This window comes from Pleurodeles waltl, chromosome 10 (assembly GCF_031143425.1).
Source record: "Pleurodeles waltl isolate 20211129_DDA chromosome 10, aPleWal1.hap1.20221129, whole genome shotgun sequence".
In the NCBI taxonomy this organism is placed as follows: Eukaryota; Metazoa; Chordata; class Amphibia; order Caudata; family Salamandridae; genus Pleurodeles; species Pleurodeles waltl.
Window position 1 is genome coordinate 714527233 of NC_090449.1, and position 20723 is coordinate 714547955.

General features: G+C 43.1%; 1 protein-coding gene across 2 annotated transcripts in view; it reads left to right on the forward strand.

The window, feature by feature from the left end:
- Positions 1 to 20723, forward strand: part of CUL2 (cullin 2) — a 454610-nt gene that overhangs the window by 368878 nt on the left and 65009 nt on the right. For both annotated transcript variants that reach the window (XM_069211221.1, XM_069211220.1), the window contains exons 17-19: positions 4129 to 4195; positions 8038 to 8240; positions 15519 to 15620. In XM_069211221.1, the coding sequence (XP_069067322.1) occupies positions 4129 to 4195; positions 8038 to 8240; positions 15519 to 15620 (372 nt within the window). The remainder of the gene's footprint in view (positions 1 to 4128; positions 4196 to 8037; positions 8241 to 15518; positions 15621 to 20723) is intronic.

The following is a 20723-nucleotide window of genomic DNA, read 5'->3' on the forward strand; positions in this document are numbered from 1 at the left end:
TGCAATTTTACAACAAACAGCGGCATACATTCATGGCTAATTACATTAATGTGTTATTGTGTGATTTATATTAAGGAAATGTTGATTGTAATAGCTTCAAAATATGTTATTTGGTAGTCTTTGCTTAGCAGAACTTAATCTTTCTGAAAACGCTCTGACCATGAAAACAATACACCTTTTTCATGCAGTCTCTAAAGATAGCATAATGTCAGCCCCTGATATACTGTTAAGCTATTTAATTGCTGCCTTATTGGCTGAAGCTTTAGTATCAAGAATAGTCACTAAGGCCATTTAGGCCTTATTCCTTCCGTACTTCATATGGCCCTTTGAACTAAGATTTATCTCTCCCGCTAGCTAGACCTAGGCTCTGGCTCTGTTTTGCCACCTGCACTTCACTCCTTCCAATGTGAGTGTATTGCTTGTTGATCTGACTTCTTTTTTAATTAGTCTTGGAGCCACTCAAAACATTCTTCAAACGTTATTTCTTCCTTCGGCCATGCTTTATCTAGGTTTTTACTGACAGACACCTCAGCAAGAATTGATTCATTATTTGCTTTCTGGAGGCACATTTATACCTGGCAGCAAGAATACTTGATGATGTACTGTAATCTTCCACAGTCTCCCTTTGCCTCACCTGCGCACTCATACCAATGTGATACTTATCCAAAATCCGTACTTCAGAAACATAAAGGACTTCTCTTTTCACATGTTCATCACTTAGTTGAGGCTAATGTTGAGAAAATGCATACCCTCTGATACCAAATGCAAATACAGTGATGGTTTCTCTCTCATTGTTTGGGCCACAGAGAACAGCAACATAGTTGATGAAGCTCATTTTTCAGTGCCACTATTTAAAGATAAGTTCTCCCGGGCTAGCAAGGACACACAAGGATGAGGCGTGCATTTCTTATTTTGTAAATGATCGCTCATCAAATAACCATGCATTAAATCTAAAAAAAAAAAAACTCTCTCTCTCTCTCTCTCTCTCTCTCTCTCTCTCTCTCTCTCTCTCTCTCTCTCTCTCTCTCTCTCTCTCTCTCTCTCTCTCTCTCTCTCTCTCTCTCTCTCTCTCTCTCTCTTCCCCCCCCCCCCCCACACACTCTGCACAAAATACCAAACTAAAAATATAGAATTTAACCTAGTTCCTGCACCTGAGTTTAAAAGACTAGTGCACGACAGTGTATCTCAATTGTCCCAGCATGAGCAACTATGTTAACACCTCCAATTTGGGGATTCAAACCATCATGGCAGCCTCTCAGTGTGTGGCGAAACACTCAAGATCCTCCAGGACCGAATGGAAGACTTTAGTCAGATGTGTGCCACGATAAAACCAATAGTAAAAAAATATATATATATCTGAGCAAGGTCTTTGTCCTGAACTGACCGTAATATACATAGACTGTCATAGCAAACACGTCTATAGCTTAAACTAGCTGCCAAGCAACACCGCTGTAAATATGTTTTTTTTTTTTTTTTTTTGCAAACATTTTATGTAGGGTACTCACTGCATTGTATAATTACCTCTAACCGATGCAGCTGCATGTTAGAACCCATCGCACCGAAAACTCAGCAGCAGCGACGTAAACTGGTAACACCGCTGTGCTTAACATGTGTGTATACCTTGTCACAAAAGATTAGTCGTCTATCCTATATTGACGGGCGCCACCTTGCCTGCTGACGCTTACCGTGACCGTTCCCTGAGTACGGATGCTCAACCATATGCGGTTCGTCCTGATCACAAAAACCTCTGGAGCCTCACAGAAACACTGTGAAGGTAAGTCTGTGGCTACTGGCTATTGGGGACGTTGTGAAAGAAATCCGAACCCAGAAAGTTAAGCCACAACACGGCTAGGCAGCAATAAGGCAGGACGCGGATTTAAAGGTTTTACCGTTTTGAGTGAATGTCGTATTAAAAGGGAAAACTCAGAAGCGACAGAACAGACACATGCTGAAGTCTTTTGGAAGGTGTGTTTTCCTGTGTAACAATGTAAATCCTGTACAGTAATGTGTACTAATATTCACAGTGAAAATCACAAAACACCTTCCCCCAGCCAAACCATGCTCCTAACCACCATTCAGCAAAGCAATTCCACCCCACATACCAGAATTATTATTAAGGACATTTCCAGATACACTTAGTCATGCTATACTTATTATTGCATCCAGCAGGAATCCACCACACATGCGATCGGGTCACCTTAAGGACAGGCTAGACCTATTTGTCACCTCCATATGCCGCACGCTTTCTACTAAAGTATAGAATGCAGATTCAGTTTTTTAGTCAGCATGCTAGTTTAATGCTCCAGCTATTTATTACAACTCAGTGGTGAAACAGTACACTGCATAATCTACGGATAAAATGCTGCTGTTTACAAATACGCTTAACATGCCTGATTTTATTCCCAGACATGGATGAGCAGATGAAACCAACTTTCTGTTGCATCTAGTTGCTTTTGTTTTCCCTGACTGTTCTCATGTTTTTCATTTTGGCCTGTCCAAGTGGCCTTTAATTGAAGGAACCACGCACACTCCTACTGCAGTGCACCAAAACAGAACCCTCCACTACCGAAGGGTGAAGAGGAATCTCAAAATAATCGTTCCCACTCACAACGTGCTCTCGGGCGGGGCATCCAGCTTTTACCTCAACCCCGAGATGCATGTTTCTAGTGAGATAGGCACGTTTTAGATACATGGGTCTTCCAATGCACCTCTCACCATTAGAAGTACTGTAGCACCATGGAACAGAACGTGTTCCCCCTTCCTTCAAGCTTGTAAGGATCCTAAAATGTTACTTTAGATTATGGTCTTGAAAACCAGTCAAAGTGTAAAGAACTGGAAAGATGTTTTCCATCCTTAATGTTTTGTCCTGTAAAAGAGAGCCTAGGTGGTAAAGGTATCCCAGACATGCCTTCCAAGGTAACTGTGCGTATGACTCAATGTGCACCTTACTCACGAGGTCCAACAGCTCCAAAATCTGACTCCAGTTGCTTGTTTTCCCACCTATTGGGAACCTGGCCGGATATTGAGGCTGGATTTTCCTTTTTGGGGCAGTGCCAAGACTAATTTGAATGTAGATAGTTCCTGACTGTACAGGCACAGGCTAGTTACAAGCTATGAAATATCTCAGAACTGACAGTCCATCTAGCTTACTATGTGTTTTCAACACCCTTGAGGTGAGTGTTCCTGAGCTGCAATAGCCCCCCCCCCCATGCGTCCCGTGTTTCTCTCGTTCTTAACTTGTGACCTGAGACCATAGGCCACAATTTGGGACTATTGCTTCTCTTTCGTTGAGTTAAATTTTTTTTGTTTGGTTGTGTAACCGTTCCTAACCTTCTTTCATCACCTAAATAAACCCCCTCTGATAACAGGACCATTGATTCAATGTGGGTAGCACCCTTGGAGACTGAGCCACATGATCTCAAAATCTGGGCACTCCCCACCTAAGATATATCAGCACCCCTCATGAAACTATTGATGTGCCTCAAACAACCCAGTAAGAAGCATATATGCATTTTATAACTGGCTCACTGGTGAGTTATGTTATGTTGTTACAGCAGTCTTGTAATGCGCACGGCTACTCCAAGGAGTGTCCCGGTGCAGTACCGCAGCTATCTTCCAACCTTAGATACCCGTCTCGGCTAACCGCTGTAAAACTATTTTCTGCTGTATCTTTTTATTTTAACTAAGATAAGTATAACTACCATTACCACATAATCTATGCTGCACTGTATTTTTAGAGTGTTCATTATTGTGTTATTTCTTAATTGGTAATAGCCATGACTCAGCATTCATATATACTGTAAGTATTTTATCTGACTCAACCTTTGCGCTGCCTCCCAGGAGCTAGGCCTTCAGTGCCCAATCAGGTTATCTAGGAGTAATAGCCATGGAGGCCAAGGCTGATTAGACATAGACAAAGTACCCAGCATTCTGATCTGTAGGGAACATATCGTGTCTCAGCTTTGATACTGCTGGTCGTTTGGAAAGCATACTTGCGTTAGGGACATACACATTAAATGAAACAATTGAGTGAGTTGTTCTTTTTGTTTCCTTCTGCCTTGACTAGTATGTGGCTAAGTCATATCTCTTACACGAGCATTTACTTAACAAGTTTATTTTGTTTTGCAGTTCGAATTATTTTACAGTCAGCATTTTAGTGGAAGAAAGCTTACGTGGTTACATTATCTTTGTACAGGTTAGTAATTCCTTCCTCTTCCTTTCTGTTAAGGACTATTAAAAAGCAGTTCGCAATCAGGGTGCGTACATGCGTGTGTGTATTTGTGTTTGCATGTGTTTTTGGTAGTTAATGAGTAATAGAGTTTAGGAAGTGAATTAAGGTTTTGCTATGAAAACGGATGGAGTTAGAAAATAGCAAAATAAAGATTGCTACTCCTACGTAGTTACCGCCAAATTTAAGTACCACTAGATATGATCTCACTTGAGGGATTGATCGTGACATCTGTGATTGTATTGTTTGCATTAAAGGAATAAAGTAAAATGTGCCCAGTAAATGTCTCCCACAATCTGCATCTTCTGGGCTACTGTATCAGTACAGAGTTTTGTCAGTTTGTCAAAAGTTTTTACTGAAAGAAGTTAAAAGAACCAAGCAAGCAAGGTTACTTTTCAGTGGAGCTAACTGAAATACATGGTCAGTGACCTCAAGCTGCCGTTCTCGACATTTCACAGACAGGCCTTCTCAGCAGTGTTGACTGCATTTAAAATGTGCCTATTGTTACTGGGCAATCACAATTAACCACTATATGTGCTTTAAACATCAATACTACAGTGGTAATTAAGTGGTGTTGCTGCTGTCAAAATGCGCTGTAATTTACATTTCCCTACCCACTTTTCACCTTTACTTTCGCCTTTTCTTTCTCTCACTCTACTTGGATTTACATTGTGTGACGTGCTGCTTTTGCCAGGTTTGCGAGAGGGTGGAGATCCTAAATCTAAAAGGATAACCTACACTGAGCCATGAGCCCTTCCCCATCAGTATTAGATGCTTGTACAGCTCCATATTCAGCCCCTTTTGCTTGTTGAAGCATTCAGTGAGCCAGAAGATAGCGGAGATACCAATATTGGTAATGAGTAGTGAATAGCTTCTTTCCATCACTCAGAAATTATATGTGCTGTAACGGAGAGTAGGTGATAGAGACCGAAGATAAGTATAGTTCTTTTTATTTAGAAAAAGCTGAATTAAGGATTTAGCTCGACAAAAATACAATCCAGATGTATGCCTCACAATTGAAAGACACAAACACCTAACCTAGAATGTGTAAGCTTGCAGCTCTCTCCATCCCCTAAAATATGTGCTCACAATTCACTTTATCACATAACGCGTAAGCTAACATTTTGCCCACCAGATCATAACAGAGATCACCACTAGCATACTAGGTACATTCTCACAGTTCCTCCACCACCTACCCAAAATCTGGAAGGTAGGTGTCAGTCACCTGCCTACAACCATGAACTTATGGCTTATCTGATTCCTTTGTTCGTGTTTGCAAACTTTTAAGTTACATTTCCAGCCTCAATCAGGTTGGGGATTTACCCAAGTTCAGGAGTATACTTGTACCCAGGACCAGAATGGGAAAGAAACACATCAAATATTGGAGGTGATCTAGAAGATGAGGTTTCTCCACGGGACACAGATGAGGGACTGAGTTGGTGGTAGAGGGTTAGGGGGCACTATGGTTCTTGGCCTCAAAGCTGCGGGTGCACAAGACTATCTTCCATACTGTAGGAGTTATTTAGTTGCTGCATCCTTCACACCTTTCTCAGACAACCTTTCAAGACTAGATTCATGTTTACTTCCCCTGACCCTTGGGCTGCCTCCACCATCACAATAGTTAATCCACACTCTTAATAATGTGCTGCTGTAGAGAAACTCCATACTTTCCTTGGTGAGTAAGTTATGTTGGACCCCCTTAATACTCACCTTCTCTCAAGTACCTAATATTTAGTTTGCGCTCCATTTTATGTAATCTCTTGTCTGTGTTCCATCTTCTGTCTCCAATTTGCTCTCTTCCATGCTAGGTATAGGCTCTGCTTGCATGTTTCCTTGTGCCTCCTATGTTTCAGCATGCAACAGGAGTGTGGTAATTGGTGATTCTTAGTTCATAATTAAAATTAAAAGAGGGCACATATAACTGCCACCTCCTCATGCAATATGTTAAGTGTGTGCACTGCTCCAACTTCCTACTTAGACATGGGGTTAGTCACTTAATGCTGTGCCTATCTCCGACCCTGCCTCAATTTCAACTACGATTTTGCTGCTGAGCCAGGACATAACTTGTAGCAGCTTCTCTACCAATGAATAAGCAGATTTATCGTTTTAAGTTACAGAAATGGTTTTCAGAATGTTTTCCTAAATTGTTCAAGAAAAAGGGAAGTACACATCTTTGCAGAACTACTGCTGTGTTTAGCTCTAATTAGAGGCATTTCAGTAGGCTTTTTTGAGTGTCTCAAAGTTCTGGAAGGATTAATAAAGAAAAACACTTGTTAATTGCAGTATTGACCCTTATGTCATATATCGTCTATTATGAGCCATACATGTATTATTTACGTTTTTTTCAATAAAAAAACAGGTTAATTTCTGAAATGGGGTGTTTGCCTTGGAAAACAAATAATATTAATTCAATTTTTCCTCAGTGCATTGCAGGGGAATTCATTGAATCTGCTTGGGCATTCCATCAGCATTTAAAAAAAATATTGATTCTTTGGTGATCTGGAGATAGAGACTGCCACTGAAAATGTAACGGCCTATCTTAAAAAATTAAAGCAGAGCATTTAGAAATTAGACAGGACCAGGGAAAAGCATGTAATGCAAAACTCTGCTGGACAAGATTGTCATCAGAACACATAAAAGTTCCAGTTTGTCCTCTGAAGCAAGAAAGGCAATTGCCATGCTCGGTGCAGATTGAGTGATATGGATAAACAGAATCAGTCTATCTAGTGTCCCAGTAGCTATACCAAGAATAGTTTGAGAAGGGGTAGAAATGGACCAAGTCCTTTGTTATCCCTGCTCTGAGTTTCGTCTGAGACTCGTAGAAGTGATGTTTCGGTTGCATGTTTGATTCAAGTTTATGGTAGTAGGCATGCCACTTTTTCATAATGGTCTTGAAGCTAGTGAACAACTATTTTTCTCCATATAGTTGACCAATACTGGCAGCTGCCCTATACCGACTTGCACAGTGGGCTTTATTGTAGGTGGACTGAAGTGGTAGTGTGTATTGTAACTAGATTCACTTCAGGGCCATGATAACCCTAGTTACAGGTAGGTACTTCTCTCATTAATCCTTGTGTGAGGCCGGTAGCATAATTAAAAAAATAAGTATGTACAGGAGAAACATTAAACTCCGAAATCTTGTGACCAACTTAAGTAATGCTTTTAGCATATGACAGACAGTAATTCCCGTCCGTGTTTAGACTGTCATATTGTCAGTGCAAACTCAGAACGAATTGGGAGCTTTTTAATTGTGTAAAGTACAACTGCATCTAGATGTAGTTGATGTGAGATCGTTATTTGCACCATTAATGCGTGTAGTTGTATAATTCAGATTGAAACTCTATCATGATCAAACCTGATCTCTGAAATTATTTAAAAATAGATTAAATATTGATTAAATCAAATCATGTGGGTCAGGCATTGTGTTACGTTATTCTCTTAAATAACTACACCTCATAACCTCTATTTGTAGTAAAATAATAAAATAAACCTTTCCACATTGTAGCCAGGTCTGGCACCATATTTTGTCTTCCTTTAACACTTTTTAGAGAAAATTGGCATCTGGTGCTGCTACAAAACATAATGCTCCTGTCTTTAAGACAATAGCCCTAGTAAAACTAGTTCTCGTTAAGAAACTGTATTTCTGCTGTTGTACCTGTAAAACTGGTGTTAAATTTCATTAACCCCAACAAACATGTTTGTTTTGATTGTGTACCCCTTATTCAAATCCAACTTTCAATGTAAGATGATAGCCAGAATGTATATCTTCACTTTGTTTTATGTTTTTATGATTATTTTTGCCACACTAGGTGAAGTAAAAATGAATTATCTAAGTAAACCATATGTAGCTATGGTAACGACATACCAAATGGCAGTCCTGCTCGCTTTTAACAACAGTGAAACAGTAAATTACAAGGAACTTCAGGACAGCACGCAGATGAATGAGAAAGAACTGACGAAAACAATCAAATCATTAATGGATGTCAAGATGATAAATCACGATACGGAGAAGGTGTGTATTATTTTAATATTGTAATTCCTTTTAGTGTCTACTACAGGATGGGCAGTGGGTGTAAAGAGGAAATAGCTCCAGCACTAAGAATAGCTGATAGTGTTCACCAACTTCACACCCAGTTTTATAAGTGTTTATTGCAGCCTTTTTCCCTTTTGCTGGCCCTGCAGCAGACAGAACACTGATGAGATGCATTCAAGACTACCCAGATTTGTTCTTCGGCTGCCGAAATTTAATAGCACCTACCGCGGGCTTCTAAGCAGAGCATTTAGCACCAGCGCACATTCTTTTACAAATTCAATGCATGGCATTACATGTTTGCAGAGGTTAATCAAGCTTGCTATCAATATGCGTTCTGTGCAGAATAACACTTCCACAAATCTTTGTTCTGTGTAAGTCAGTCACATGCCTAAATGACAAGGTGTAAGGGTGCGATTTTCTTAAAGCCTATAATTATGTTGGCTGTTATTTTCTGGAATAGTAACATTTTACGTTTTTGGTACAGCTGTGTCTGAATTCTGGTTCTACATTTTTCATGTGCTTCAGAGGAAAGATGTGATGGGTTTGCATTTGCTGAGAGAGTTGGAATTTAAACCTGTTTCTCCACATCACATAGATTTTCTGTGTTAAAGATCACTGCAGAGATGTGGACTGTGGCTACAGAGGCTGTTTCTGGCTTAGAGTGTTGGGACAGGGGACTGCTCATAAGACCCTTTAGGAACACTTGTTTGACAAAGAGCTCAATTTCAGGTCAGTTGAGGCATAGGAGGCTTTATTGCATCCATCCTTAAATGTGCAGTAGTTATGCTGAGATGGTAAATTGGTGGGCTGACATGAATATCCTATCTCTTAATTGTAAACTGAAAAGATTAGAAAGGAGTGCAAATAACTTGTGTACGACACAGGGAATGTTTTTATCTCCTTCAGATTAACTCATTTGGCTTTTGAGTACTTTAAAAAAGAAGTAATAGCTCAGGTTCAGTGGGCTACTGGTTATCTCCATATAGTTTTTAAGTCTTTGGTGGATTATCATTGAATGACCTGTCACAAGTTGGTAGATCAAGGAGATTACAACGCTACCAGAATATTCAGCAGGTTGTTTAATATGCCTTCCATGTAATTTGTTGATCAAGGCTTCTTTGAAGGTCTTTGTCAGCTAACTATATACCAGGAAAGAATCTGGCATATGTCAGGTTAGAGGCAGGCTGCTGAGGTGGTTTTGGTAAAGTTGGCACTGCATGTGGTGGTTTGTACTGTGGATATTTTAATTTTCTTAACTTAATGGTGTTTTGGAGATGGTTTTGAACGTAGTAAACCAAAAATGTGTTTTTACATGGGTGCTGTGGGTGTGTATGAAAGGTTTCATCTCATAGTTGCTCCTTTTTTCTTGATCTTTGGTGGAACTAAGTGTTTGAGGCATGTGCGGCCGTAGTTACCCATGCTTAGCATAATCCTTTTAACAAGTGTTGGGCTCAGATGTGTGCAAGTTGTTTTTCTTCAAAGAAAGTATTTCGAGTCACAGTGGGAATCCTCCTCTTACTGGTAATTCGCATGGTCATTGACTCCATTGTCAGATTTATTCCTTCTGCAGTCAGGTTCGGTCCTGTGCTCTTCTACTGCGGTTCAACACCATCATGCTGCACCGTCTCAGCTAATGCCTGCTTTCCATCTGTATTTTTCTCGATCATAGTCCTCTGTCTCTTCTGTTCGGTTCAACAACATCAACTTTGTGAGGGTGACTTGCATCGACTGCCACCCATGTGGGCCTTTGCCCTTCAGGGCATTGCTTCCATCCTTAGGCGTTCTCTGCCAATCAGGTCCCCTTGTTGATGGAACGGGCGCCTTTTCGATTCTGTCCTCAGTGTCAGGCTAAGTACCCTCGTACTGACCTCCACCAGGTCTGTGATCTATGCCTCTCTCCTGAACATGACAAGACCTGCTGCTCCTTCATATCGAAGAAGACTCTACGTGACTGTCAGGCTCGATGTCTCAAAGGAGCACGGACAAATCACCAGACCTGTTTGGACCAGAGGTCATCCAAGAAGAACAACACGCACAGGCAGCAGATGAAGGAACTTTCTCTATTGATAATAACTCTGGCTCTGAAATTGAGATGCAAGATCTGCTTCCAGCTCAACCAGCTGCGAGTACTGTGCCCCCACCCCCTTGACATCGACCCCAGGAAACCACCAAAAAGGGCCCATCACAGAGAGACATAAAAACGTTGCCGGCCACAGCTGCCTACCGGCCATTGTCAGCAATGCCCATCCTCTTCGGATGCGCACAGCCCCAGCACGGTACTGAAGAAAACATCAAAGCCACATGCTTCGGAGCCCACCACTCCCACCTTGGACTCAAGTCACTTTCGTAGCTGAAATCTTTGCCATCGAAACACTGGTCACCGTTTGCACCAAAACCAGCCTCTTTAGAGCCTAGACCTTTAGCGCCCAGCAAAACAGCTCATGGGCCGGAGTCTGGGGAACTCCTGCCTTGAGGACTGCTAGAAGATATTGACTCTTGACCAAAGCATATCATGATCCATCCTGACATAGGTCGAATAATCACTGGACCCCTCCTGACCCCCCCCCCCCCCCCCCCCCCCCCCCCCCCCCCCCACACACACACACACACACACACACACACACACACACACACACACACACACACACACACACACACACACACACACACACACACACACACACACACACACACACACACACACACACACACACCACCCCCCCCCCCCCCCCCCCCCCATCCCCCAAAGGCAGCTGTCTTCTGGAGAAGTTTGGACGTTTCAACTCCACCCAAACACAGGAAAGAGATGGACAAGCCACAAAGTCAATTCATTCTTACTTAGGAAGCTGATATGACAGGACACTTTAAAATCCCACCACAGGAGGACCCACGGGGCATGTACAACACTGACTCACCAGCTGATACAAACCCTGATCTGTACCCAGCAAAACCATCTCCCCAGATGACACTACTACTTACCACAATTGATTTGGTAAGGCTGCCACCTTCCATAAGGTGCAACTACATACTGAGCTCCCGCAGGAAAATTTCTTATTTAAAACACACACACAGTATTCCATACAATATTTGTCTATGCTTAAGGGTGTGCTCCTTCACACCTCTGACATATTTAATGACTCTTTAGTAGTGGCACTGCACATAAAAGAGCAGGTTCCCAAACATCTTGTGAAGCCCCTCAACCAGATATGGAGAGTAAAAAGATTGATACAGCTGGAAACAGGGTGACTGCAAAATCAGCCAATCATTGGGATAGGATGGAGGAACTCTTCCAATACCTCCCAGAAGAACACAGGAAACACACCTATCAAATAGCCTCTGAGGGTAAGTTAATGTCAAACACAACTATACATTGTGCTCCTGATGCCGCTGATACTGCACTTAGAGGATTAAACTCTAGCGTATTACTACGCAGACATGCCTGGCCTCTGGTCAAGTGGTTTAAACCCTGAGTACAGCAAAAGCTCCTGGCCCTTCCATTTGATGGGGAACATCTATTTGGACCTCAGGTAAGTACCCTACTTGAGAAGATCACAAAAAAATGAGATGGATGAAGCTATGAGAGTGTTGCAGACACCTTCTCATCTTGGCACCTTTTGCCACTCATCTTAATGGGTAGGGTCCAAAACTACAGTCCCTGAAAGCTTCACCTCATACCAGCAGCCACAAACCCAAACCACCTCACCTAGAGTATTGTACTGAGGCTCGATAAGGGGCAACAACTCCAATGGCAGCGGCAAGAGTGGATTTACCAAACCACCTGTCACAACCACCAAACCCTGACTTACCAGTCATCCCTCTTTAATCACACAACATCTGTCTGGGTCGACAACAAGGGTTCTTTCCTGCCTGGCAGAGCATCACCTTCAACCAGTGGGTGTTGGATATTATCTGACATTGTTGTTGTCTTGAGCTCACTTCCCCACCTCCCAACATTCCACCTAGCAAACACAGACTTGCCCCATAAGCTATAGAACCCTTTCCACTCCACCAACATGGCACCGGGGCCTATTCATTATACTAGCTTATTCCCAAGAAGGACGGATCCTGAGACCAGTCTTGGATCTCAGACCCCTAAACAAGTACATTTTCTCAGAGCACTTTCATATGGTCACTCTTCAAGATGTCATTCCATTATTACAACAAGGCGACTTCATGCCGCTCTTGCCTTCAAAGACACCTACTTTCATATTCCTATTCACCTGTCGCATCGCCGGTATTTGAGGTTTGTAATAAATAGCATTACCAGTTCAAAGTGCTCCGGCTCGAGGTCACTACTGCGTCCACGGTCTTCACCAGCTGTCTTGGGTTAGTAGCTGCTCACCTGTGCAGATAAAAGATGCGCCTTTCCATACCTAGACGATAGGCTCATCAAAAGTGTGACTTGTCCAACGTGTTACCAACACACTCAGTACACCATAAACCTACTCTCAACTTAGAACTAGGAATAGCTCACCCAAATACTTAAAGGATACAATTATTCCAGGCACTCATTCCCCAATTTCAACAGGGTCATCAGGTAACTATGAGGACAGTCATGCTTCTCCTCAGTATCATGGCTTCATGTAGAGCCATAGTACTTCATGCCAGACTTAACATGCGTCCGTTGTAGGAGTGCTTAATGCACCAATGGACTCAAGCAGAGGGTCAGTGGGAAGATCTAGTATTGGTCTGTCATTAAGCTTGCAGCTCTCTGCAGTGGTGGAACACTAACAACCTGTTAAAAGGACAACCTTTCCTAGGCGCAGTTCCACAGAGGACCATAAAGATGGACGTCCCTTAGGGGATGGGTAGCGCTTTCACAAGATCTAACTGTCCAGGGACACTGGACACATAGTCAGCGACATCGCCACATAAATCACCTGAAGGTACTAGTGGTTCACCTAGTGCTAAAAGCCTTCTTTCCTCACTTCATTGGCAAGGTAGTCCTCATCAGGGCGGACAACATGACAGCCATGTATTATCTCTAAAAGCAAGGAAGTACCAAGTCCCCACAGCTTTCCTATTTAGGCCATACCATTTCGAGATGGGCTCTCCGATACAACATTCACCTTGGAGCAGAGTACCTACTGGGAGTGGACAACAATTTTGCAGATCTCAGCAGGAGGTACCAACAAGTCCATGTGTGGGAACTCCACCCTCATGTCATCCTTCAATACATTCAATGTTGGGGACAACTGCAAACAGACCTTTTTGCCACAGCAGAAAACGCCAAATGCTCAAACTTTGCCTCCAGGTTTCCACACCCTCAGTCCAAGGGCAATGCATTATGGATGTGCTGGTTAGGGATATTTGCTTATGCTTTTCCACCTCTCCCACTGCTTCTGTTTGTAGTACGTAAACTTCGGCAGACATCTCGCACCCTTATCCTGGTGGCCCCCACATGGGCTCAACAACCATGGTTCGTCACACTCCTCGAACTGTCAGTAGTTCCCCACGAACCACTGCCGAACAGACAGAACCTTTTCGCAAAGAACCATGAGAAATCAGATACCCCGACCCGAGATCACTCAACCTTGAAATCTGGTTCCCAAAGTTCTAGAATTTGGTTACTTCAGTCGCCCACAACGATGTATGGACATTCTTCAAAAAGCATGCAGGCCTACACCTCCGGCCTGTTACGTTGCTAAATGATTACGATTTGTTCACTATTGTCATTCCAAACACATTGATCTCTTAATAGCCAAGGTACTGCACATTGCCTGTTACTTAAGTCATTTGCATACCCCTAATAAAGCATTTCCATCTGTAGGATTACATCTAGTAGTGATAGCCGCATACCTTAAAATAGGCAGAATTTCAGTCATCACAGCCTTCTGGAAGGTCTTCAGAGTCATTCCTCCTAGGGTGCCACCAGCTCCCACATGTATTCTTGATATTCAATTAACAAGGTTAATGGGCCCTCTGAGCCTGTTCACTCCAGTCCCCTCCAGGTTTGTCCTAGAAGCTAACATTCCTAGTAGCTATCAATTTTCGTAGACATATTGGTGAGCTACAGGCACTAACTCTAGAAGAACCCTTCTTCCAAATACATAGACATAGTGTTGTACTTTGCACCAACCCAAATCATTTAGGATGACACATCAACTATTTGCTGCTTTCTCAAAACCTCACAAAGGAAGGGTCATTTCTAAATCAGTCATTGTACAATGGATTGTAAAATGTATCCGAACATGCTACATTAAAGCTAAAAGAACCTTACCCATTCCTCCTAGAGCTCACTCCACTTGTAAAAAAAGGAGTTTCAATGGCCTTCCAAGGTAATATACCTATAGTTGGTGTATGTAAAGCAGCTACATGGTCATACATTACCAACCATTATTGTGTAGATGTACTGGTCTGTCAACAAGTCACTGAGGGCCAAGCAGTTCTACGTAATCTATTTCAAGCAACTGTAACTTCTTGAGGCTAGCCACCGCTTATGGAGAAGGACTGCTTTATGGTCTGTGTTAAGCGTGTGTATCTATAGCCACAATTGCCTTGAACAGAAATTGTTGCTTACCCAGTAAGCATCTGTTTTTGGCATGTAGTGCTGTAGATTCACAAGCACCCACCCTTCTCCCTGGATGTCTGTGCTTGTTACAATTACTTTCACTGTTTCTCACAAATTTATTTCGCATGGGCATCTCTGTACTTTGCGTTGTTACATGTTTCATCCTCACCTACCATGTGGGTAAATAATCTAACAGTGGAGTTGATGAGCATGCGCATTACCAGTAGAAGACGAGTCACACTACCTCCTGACTTCAACAACTTTCTTCAAAGAACAACAACCTGTACACACGCAGGCCTAGCACTAGATGACAGGATTATGCATGGCATGTGAATCTACAGCACTACATGCCATGAACAGATGCTTAGTGGATAAGTAACATTTTCCTTCCTAGGTTTCCAATAAGTTTGTAAGTAGGGATGATTTTTTTTTTGGTTGGGGTATTAATTTACTTAAATATGGAAAATGAATTGTCATAAATGTTACCTCATCAGCTTTAAATGATCAAATGTATTTCTTTTGAAAGTAGGATTTTTTTTGGAGAGAAGCCTACTTTAAGAAGAACAAATTAGACATAGTCAATGTGGTAATATGATCAGCGTTTTAGGCGTAGAGCTTGAACAATTAAGTATTATGTTTTTAATTTTGGAGTGTTATGATGTGATGTAAATAATTTATTTTTTGCTTAAGAGCCAGTCTCATGAATTGCTTAACACATACATGCAAATGTTATTTATTGCCTGCAGGAAGATATAGACCTAGAATCCACATTCTCATTAAATATGACATTCAGCAGTAAAAGAACAAAATTTAAGATTACTACACCAATGCAGAAGGACACCCCACAGGTAATTAAAGTTTTTAACTGGTCTGAGCTTGATTGTATATCATGTCATGATTGAACATTACAGCCAAATTACTTTAATGCTCCCCTCATTTGTAGTTCATCCTTTTGACTTCTTTATTTCTGGTTGCTAGGAAGAGTACTGAAATATTTGATCGTAAAATATGTGATCATTGCATTCATAGTTTGTGATAAATGTTCCTTGTACAACGTCAGACTAGATCACTAGAAAAGTCACATTATTTTGCCTTGGTGTTACTGATATGCAGATAAGCTGACTACAGCCTCCTTATTTGTCTGTAAGATCAATTGTTGCTTGTGGTTTTGTAGAGGCCAGGATCACTTGCTTTCCTACACCTGGTTATGGCTGTATGGGGGCAGTTGTGGGTGTTGTTCTGTCTGGGCTACCCAGCTGTATGATACCACAGGCTGTCAGATGCCATTTGGGAAGGCCACAAGATAGATGCCGTGCTGTTGGCCTCAACTGTGGTGGTTGAGTTTGTTTGCCAGTGGTGTCCTCGGGCACACCGAACTATCGCTCTGCAAATTGTGCCAAGAACCCCATTTCAACACTTGACTCTCATAGTAGCGAGGGCAAGCAGCCAGAGACCTATAAGCAAGATAGTGTTCTGATCCACAGACACTCAACAGACACAATAATATATTATTCAGGCAGGTACTTTGCATTTTGAATACCAGAAAGTATGTTAATCATTGAGTGTTAATTAATTCTACACAGTGCAATTAGGGAAATGCAACGAAGGGTTAAAGTCCTGCTTTCGATTTTGAGGTTTCCCTCCCAAACACTCCCTGATAAAGGATTTCACCAGCATCTCATGTCCCTGGTGCCTAATATGGGACACAGCACTACCCAGAGAAATATGCATTTCAGTCACCCACCCCCAAAGCGTATGTACCCCCAACAGTTCACATCACTTTCCACTTCATATGATTATAATAGTACAGTCTTAGTTTATGTGGCAGGTCTGCTCTTCAGTCCCTCATTCGCACACAGTACTCGAGCTCATTGGTCCTCTGTGGCTGGGATTTGCAGTCTGGGCAGGTGCAGAATGGTAGTGTTTTCCATGCTGATGGGTGGCAGCTGTTGCATCCTCACTCGGACTTGCAGACTTCAAAAATTTCTGTGTGGGGGCTCTCTCTGGCAGCTCTCCACTTTGTCAGATGCGGACTCCATAGGCCGAGTACAGAAAGGACATTAGAACGGCATGTATGGCTATTCGCTGACCTCAACCTCATGGATGACTTAGGCAGTAGCGGCCTCCTAGACAGTCTTTCCTCGTGCAGCCACACTCCTTCACTCTCTCAGCAGACAGGTAGGCTTCTAGGCACAAGGAAGGCTTGCTGCTCCTTCGGGAGAAAATGCAGACGTGAGGTTATGTCCCTTGACTGCTGGGAAACTGGCTGTCATATCAGCCCTTAAAGTATTCTGTAGAGTATTCCCTTCCTTAGTCATGAAGAACCTAGAACTGCAACAAAGTGGTGTTCTTTGGATCCCACATATTTTCCAGACAGGGAATGTGGAACCACTTTCTATGTTTTCAGAACCTGTTTCGGTTGGTTTGCTTTCAAATGTCAGTTTCTATTGGATACTTCTAACCACAGATTTTTTACCTTTAGAATATGCCCATGTCACACAAGATCAAAAAAATTGAACAGCATTTCTCCTGCATGCTAGTTGGGGGAATTGTGTGGCTGAGTGTGGACTTTATTCTGCCCCAGAAGTCCAGAAGTGACAAGCGCAGACACAAATGAGCACCCCCCATCCCCCCCCCCCTTCTGCTGGTGTCAGTTACTTTTTTTCTGCACCTTCATATGTATATCCGGAGCTCACTCCCAACGTTCTATCCTTGCGAGTTGACAAGTTCTTTCTCCAAAATTATTTTGTCCAGTGTACAAGGACACTATATCCCCTCTTAAAACTACAGGGTTTATACCTTCAAGGGACTGTCGTAAACCAACGTGTTTGACAGATCCCAATGAGGTCTACCTCTGGTTTTTGGGTTGAGTGCACAACTCCAAGTCCTATGAGGAGTGCCTCCTTATGAACCTCTAGGCAATCCAGCAATGCTAAGCTGTACGTCGCCGAACACAGGAGCCGCAGAAGTCGCAATCCCACTCTGTGTTGAAAACATGGACCCATTACCCTGGCAGGTTGCTATTGAAATCTAAATCTTTCAGTGAGTTGGAGTCAAGCAGAAGAATAAGAAGTTCAAGCAAGATTTGTCCTAGTCTCACCACTAAGCCTGTGAAGTTACAGGGATGTCAGGATTCCTTGTGGTGCCACTTCAAGCTGCCAGTCCCGTCTGCAATGCTGCAATAAATTGAGACCCATAGGGAGACCATGGTAAAATGTTGTGTGTCCTGGCTCCGTATGGCATACTTTTGGCCCACAAGGATCTGAGGAAAACTGTTGGAAAACTGCTGGAGGGTCCACCCTCAGTGCTGCTTATGCCTCCAGAGCACACCTCGAATTCCACTTTGATGCCGGGCTGCCTTCCAGTCCATCACTAAAATACACACCAGTCCCTGTGACAATGATGCCAGCAACAGAGGCCAACTTCATTGTAATGTCCACTCTCGCTCCAAGCTCAATCCATCTTGGCCAAGACGGAGGTTCTGTCTCAATACCATATCAACACATCTGGCCCTAGTTCATTTTGATTAAGTTAGAAACATACCTCTATCTTGGAGCTGCATAGCAGCACTCCAACAACTTTTCTGCTCAGACTCTGACCAGACCGAATCAGCCTTTGGGGAGTACGCTGGATTTTTTTTTTTGCTGGATTTAGAGGAGGCTAATGAGTTGGACACTCCTCCAGTGCCACTCTCAGAAAGAGAGTGCATCCTTTGCTCTGGTGGTGGGAAGCACTGCAACAGTTTTGGACTTGCAATCGCCCACATTGGAAGTCAAAACTGATAATCCAGAGCTTTTACTTCATTTAGTGAGGCTCTGACTGACACCCAAGCCCTGTGTCTGCCCTCTGGTGAACAGGCAGGTTTCCAGGCATCACAACCCAACACTAGGTAATCTGGAATTTTTCTCGGCCAGCCAAGCCATTCGGTCAGTCAGTGCCAGGTGCTTGCTCGGGAAGGCTGATGTAGTTGGGAGGATCTTGCCAGCGGTCCCTGAGGCATGCTGGGACAATTTGGCTCACACCATCCAGGATGGTCAGAACACCACAAAATCTGCTCTGGAATGGACACTACTGACTCCTTTGGCAGATCAGTTGGCACTAGCATTGTATTTCGGTGGCTTGCTTAGATACAGTCCATGTGCTTCTTTGGAGATGTGCAAGACTCTTTAATAGACATGCCTGTTTGGCGAGAAGGCTGAACAATCATAGGAACGCTTTAAGGAAAACCAGGCCACAGAGCATTTCCTAGGTCTTTCCATCATGGTATAACAGAATACTTACCAGATTTGACCATTTCAAAACTACACTACAGGGTTCACATTCCACCCACACCAAGGCCTACTGCACCAGCAACAGGCTTCTCCGTCCTTTTTTGGTCAGCGATCCTGCAGGCAATTTACACACCATGAAAGGCAGCAAACTTCCAAGTCACTTGCCCTTCCAGCATATACCTCCAAGCCGCTTTAGTTTGCCCTTAAATAGCACACTTTGATCATTTGGGAAGCAGGATCAGATATTTTATCCAACGATAGCAAAATATACCATCCGATAGGTGGGTCCTCCAGATCCCCCAACAAGACAATGCCATGCCATTCCGTTTCAGCACGCCACATCTCCCAATCACATTTGAAAATCTCTGAGGAGCTTTTGCTCCAAGAAATGCAGGCTCTTTAGGCTAAAGGGGAGAAGAGAGGGGGTTCTGGCCCCAAAACAGGGACTGTTACTCCAATATTAACTTGTGCCAAAGAATGAAAAAGGCCTTCATTCTATTTGCGATCTGAATGCCTTCTTTTGGAAGGACACATTTAAGATGCTCACCCTGACCCAGATTCCGTCTGACCTGGATCCAGGTGACTATATGGTGGCTTTGTACTTGCAGGATGCTTAGATCCACGTACGTTCCCCGCAGTCCCACAGATTTACATGCAGTTCAAGGTGGGCCAGGAGCATTTTCTGTTCTATTCACCTAAATTTACAAAGTGCATGGCTACCCAGAAGGGTATCACAGCGCCCCTGTCCTAGCCAAACAGTTGGCTGAAAAGAATAGTTTTAACATTTTTCAGAATTTTAGGTCATCTTGGTTTTTCTTATTTGCAATGGGAGAGCATTCCAGAGCTTGGGAACAAGGAAACCTCTTGGTTTCTGTATCCTGGGGACTGTTAGCAGTTGTTGGTTTGTGGAGCGCAGGGTGTTAAGTCTCTGGCTCAACGTATGTCCTTTTTTACACATTGCTCTGTGAGTAAAGCAAAGTGCCTTAAAGTGGATTTTTAAGCACTGGGAGCCAATGCAAGTTTACCTGGGCTGCTTTTGCCAACCGATTTTTAGGAATTTTTAGCAATATTCTGGCTGCTGCATCTTGTGTTACCTGTAGTCTTTTAATGACTGGAATTCCCATAGTCAAGTCCCAAGATAATCAGGCTTTGCACCACATTCTGCATATGATTTCGGCAGCCACTTCTATAGTCTTCTCAGAGTCCGGAGAAGGCCGATACTGGTGGCTGCCAATTTCTTAACTTGGATTTCCACTGTCAGCTTATTTTCGAGCCAGAATCCTAGATTCTTATGGCAGTTTTCAAAATGCTGTGCTCCCCTTCCGCCTCACCAGGGCCTCAAAAGTGATAGCAGTGGTTGCAGCGACACCATCAGAGGTTGATGATACTGGTTTCCCAGTTTGCCTCTTTTGGGATACAGATCCACAACATGTCCAGGACATTCGGGCTATGATCCCAATTTTTCAGCCACTGTCCTGGGTCTTGGTGAGAGCGGCTCTGAGGCTTCTGGGCCTCTTGGAATTCTGTGCCCTGCTAGAGGACTATGCCTTTTGTAATAGTCGGGCTCTGCAGTGGAACCTGAAGCCTGGGACTCCTGAATGCCTTTCTGCCTCTACTTCTCCTGCCACAAATTTTGAAGATCAGGAACGCCCATGCCGAAGTCTTGGGCAAACAGAGTGT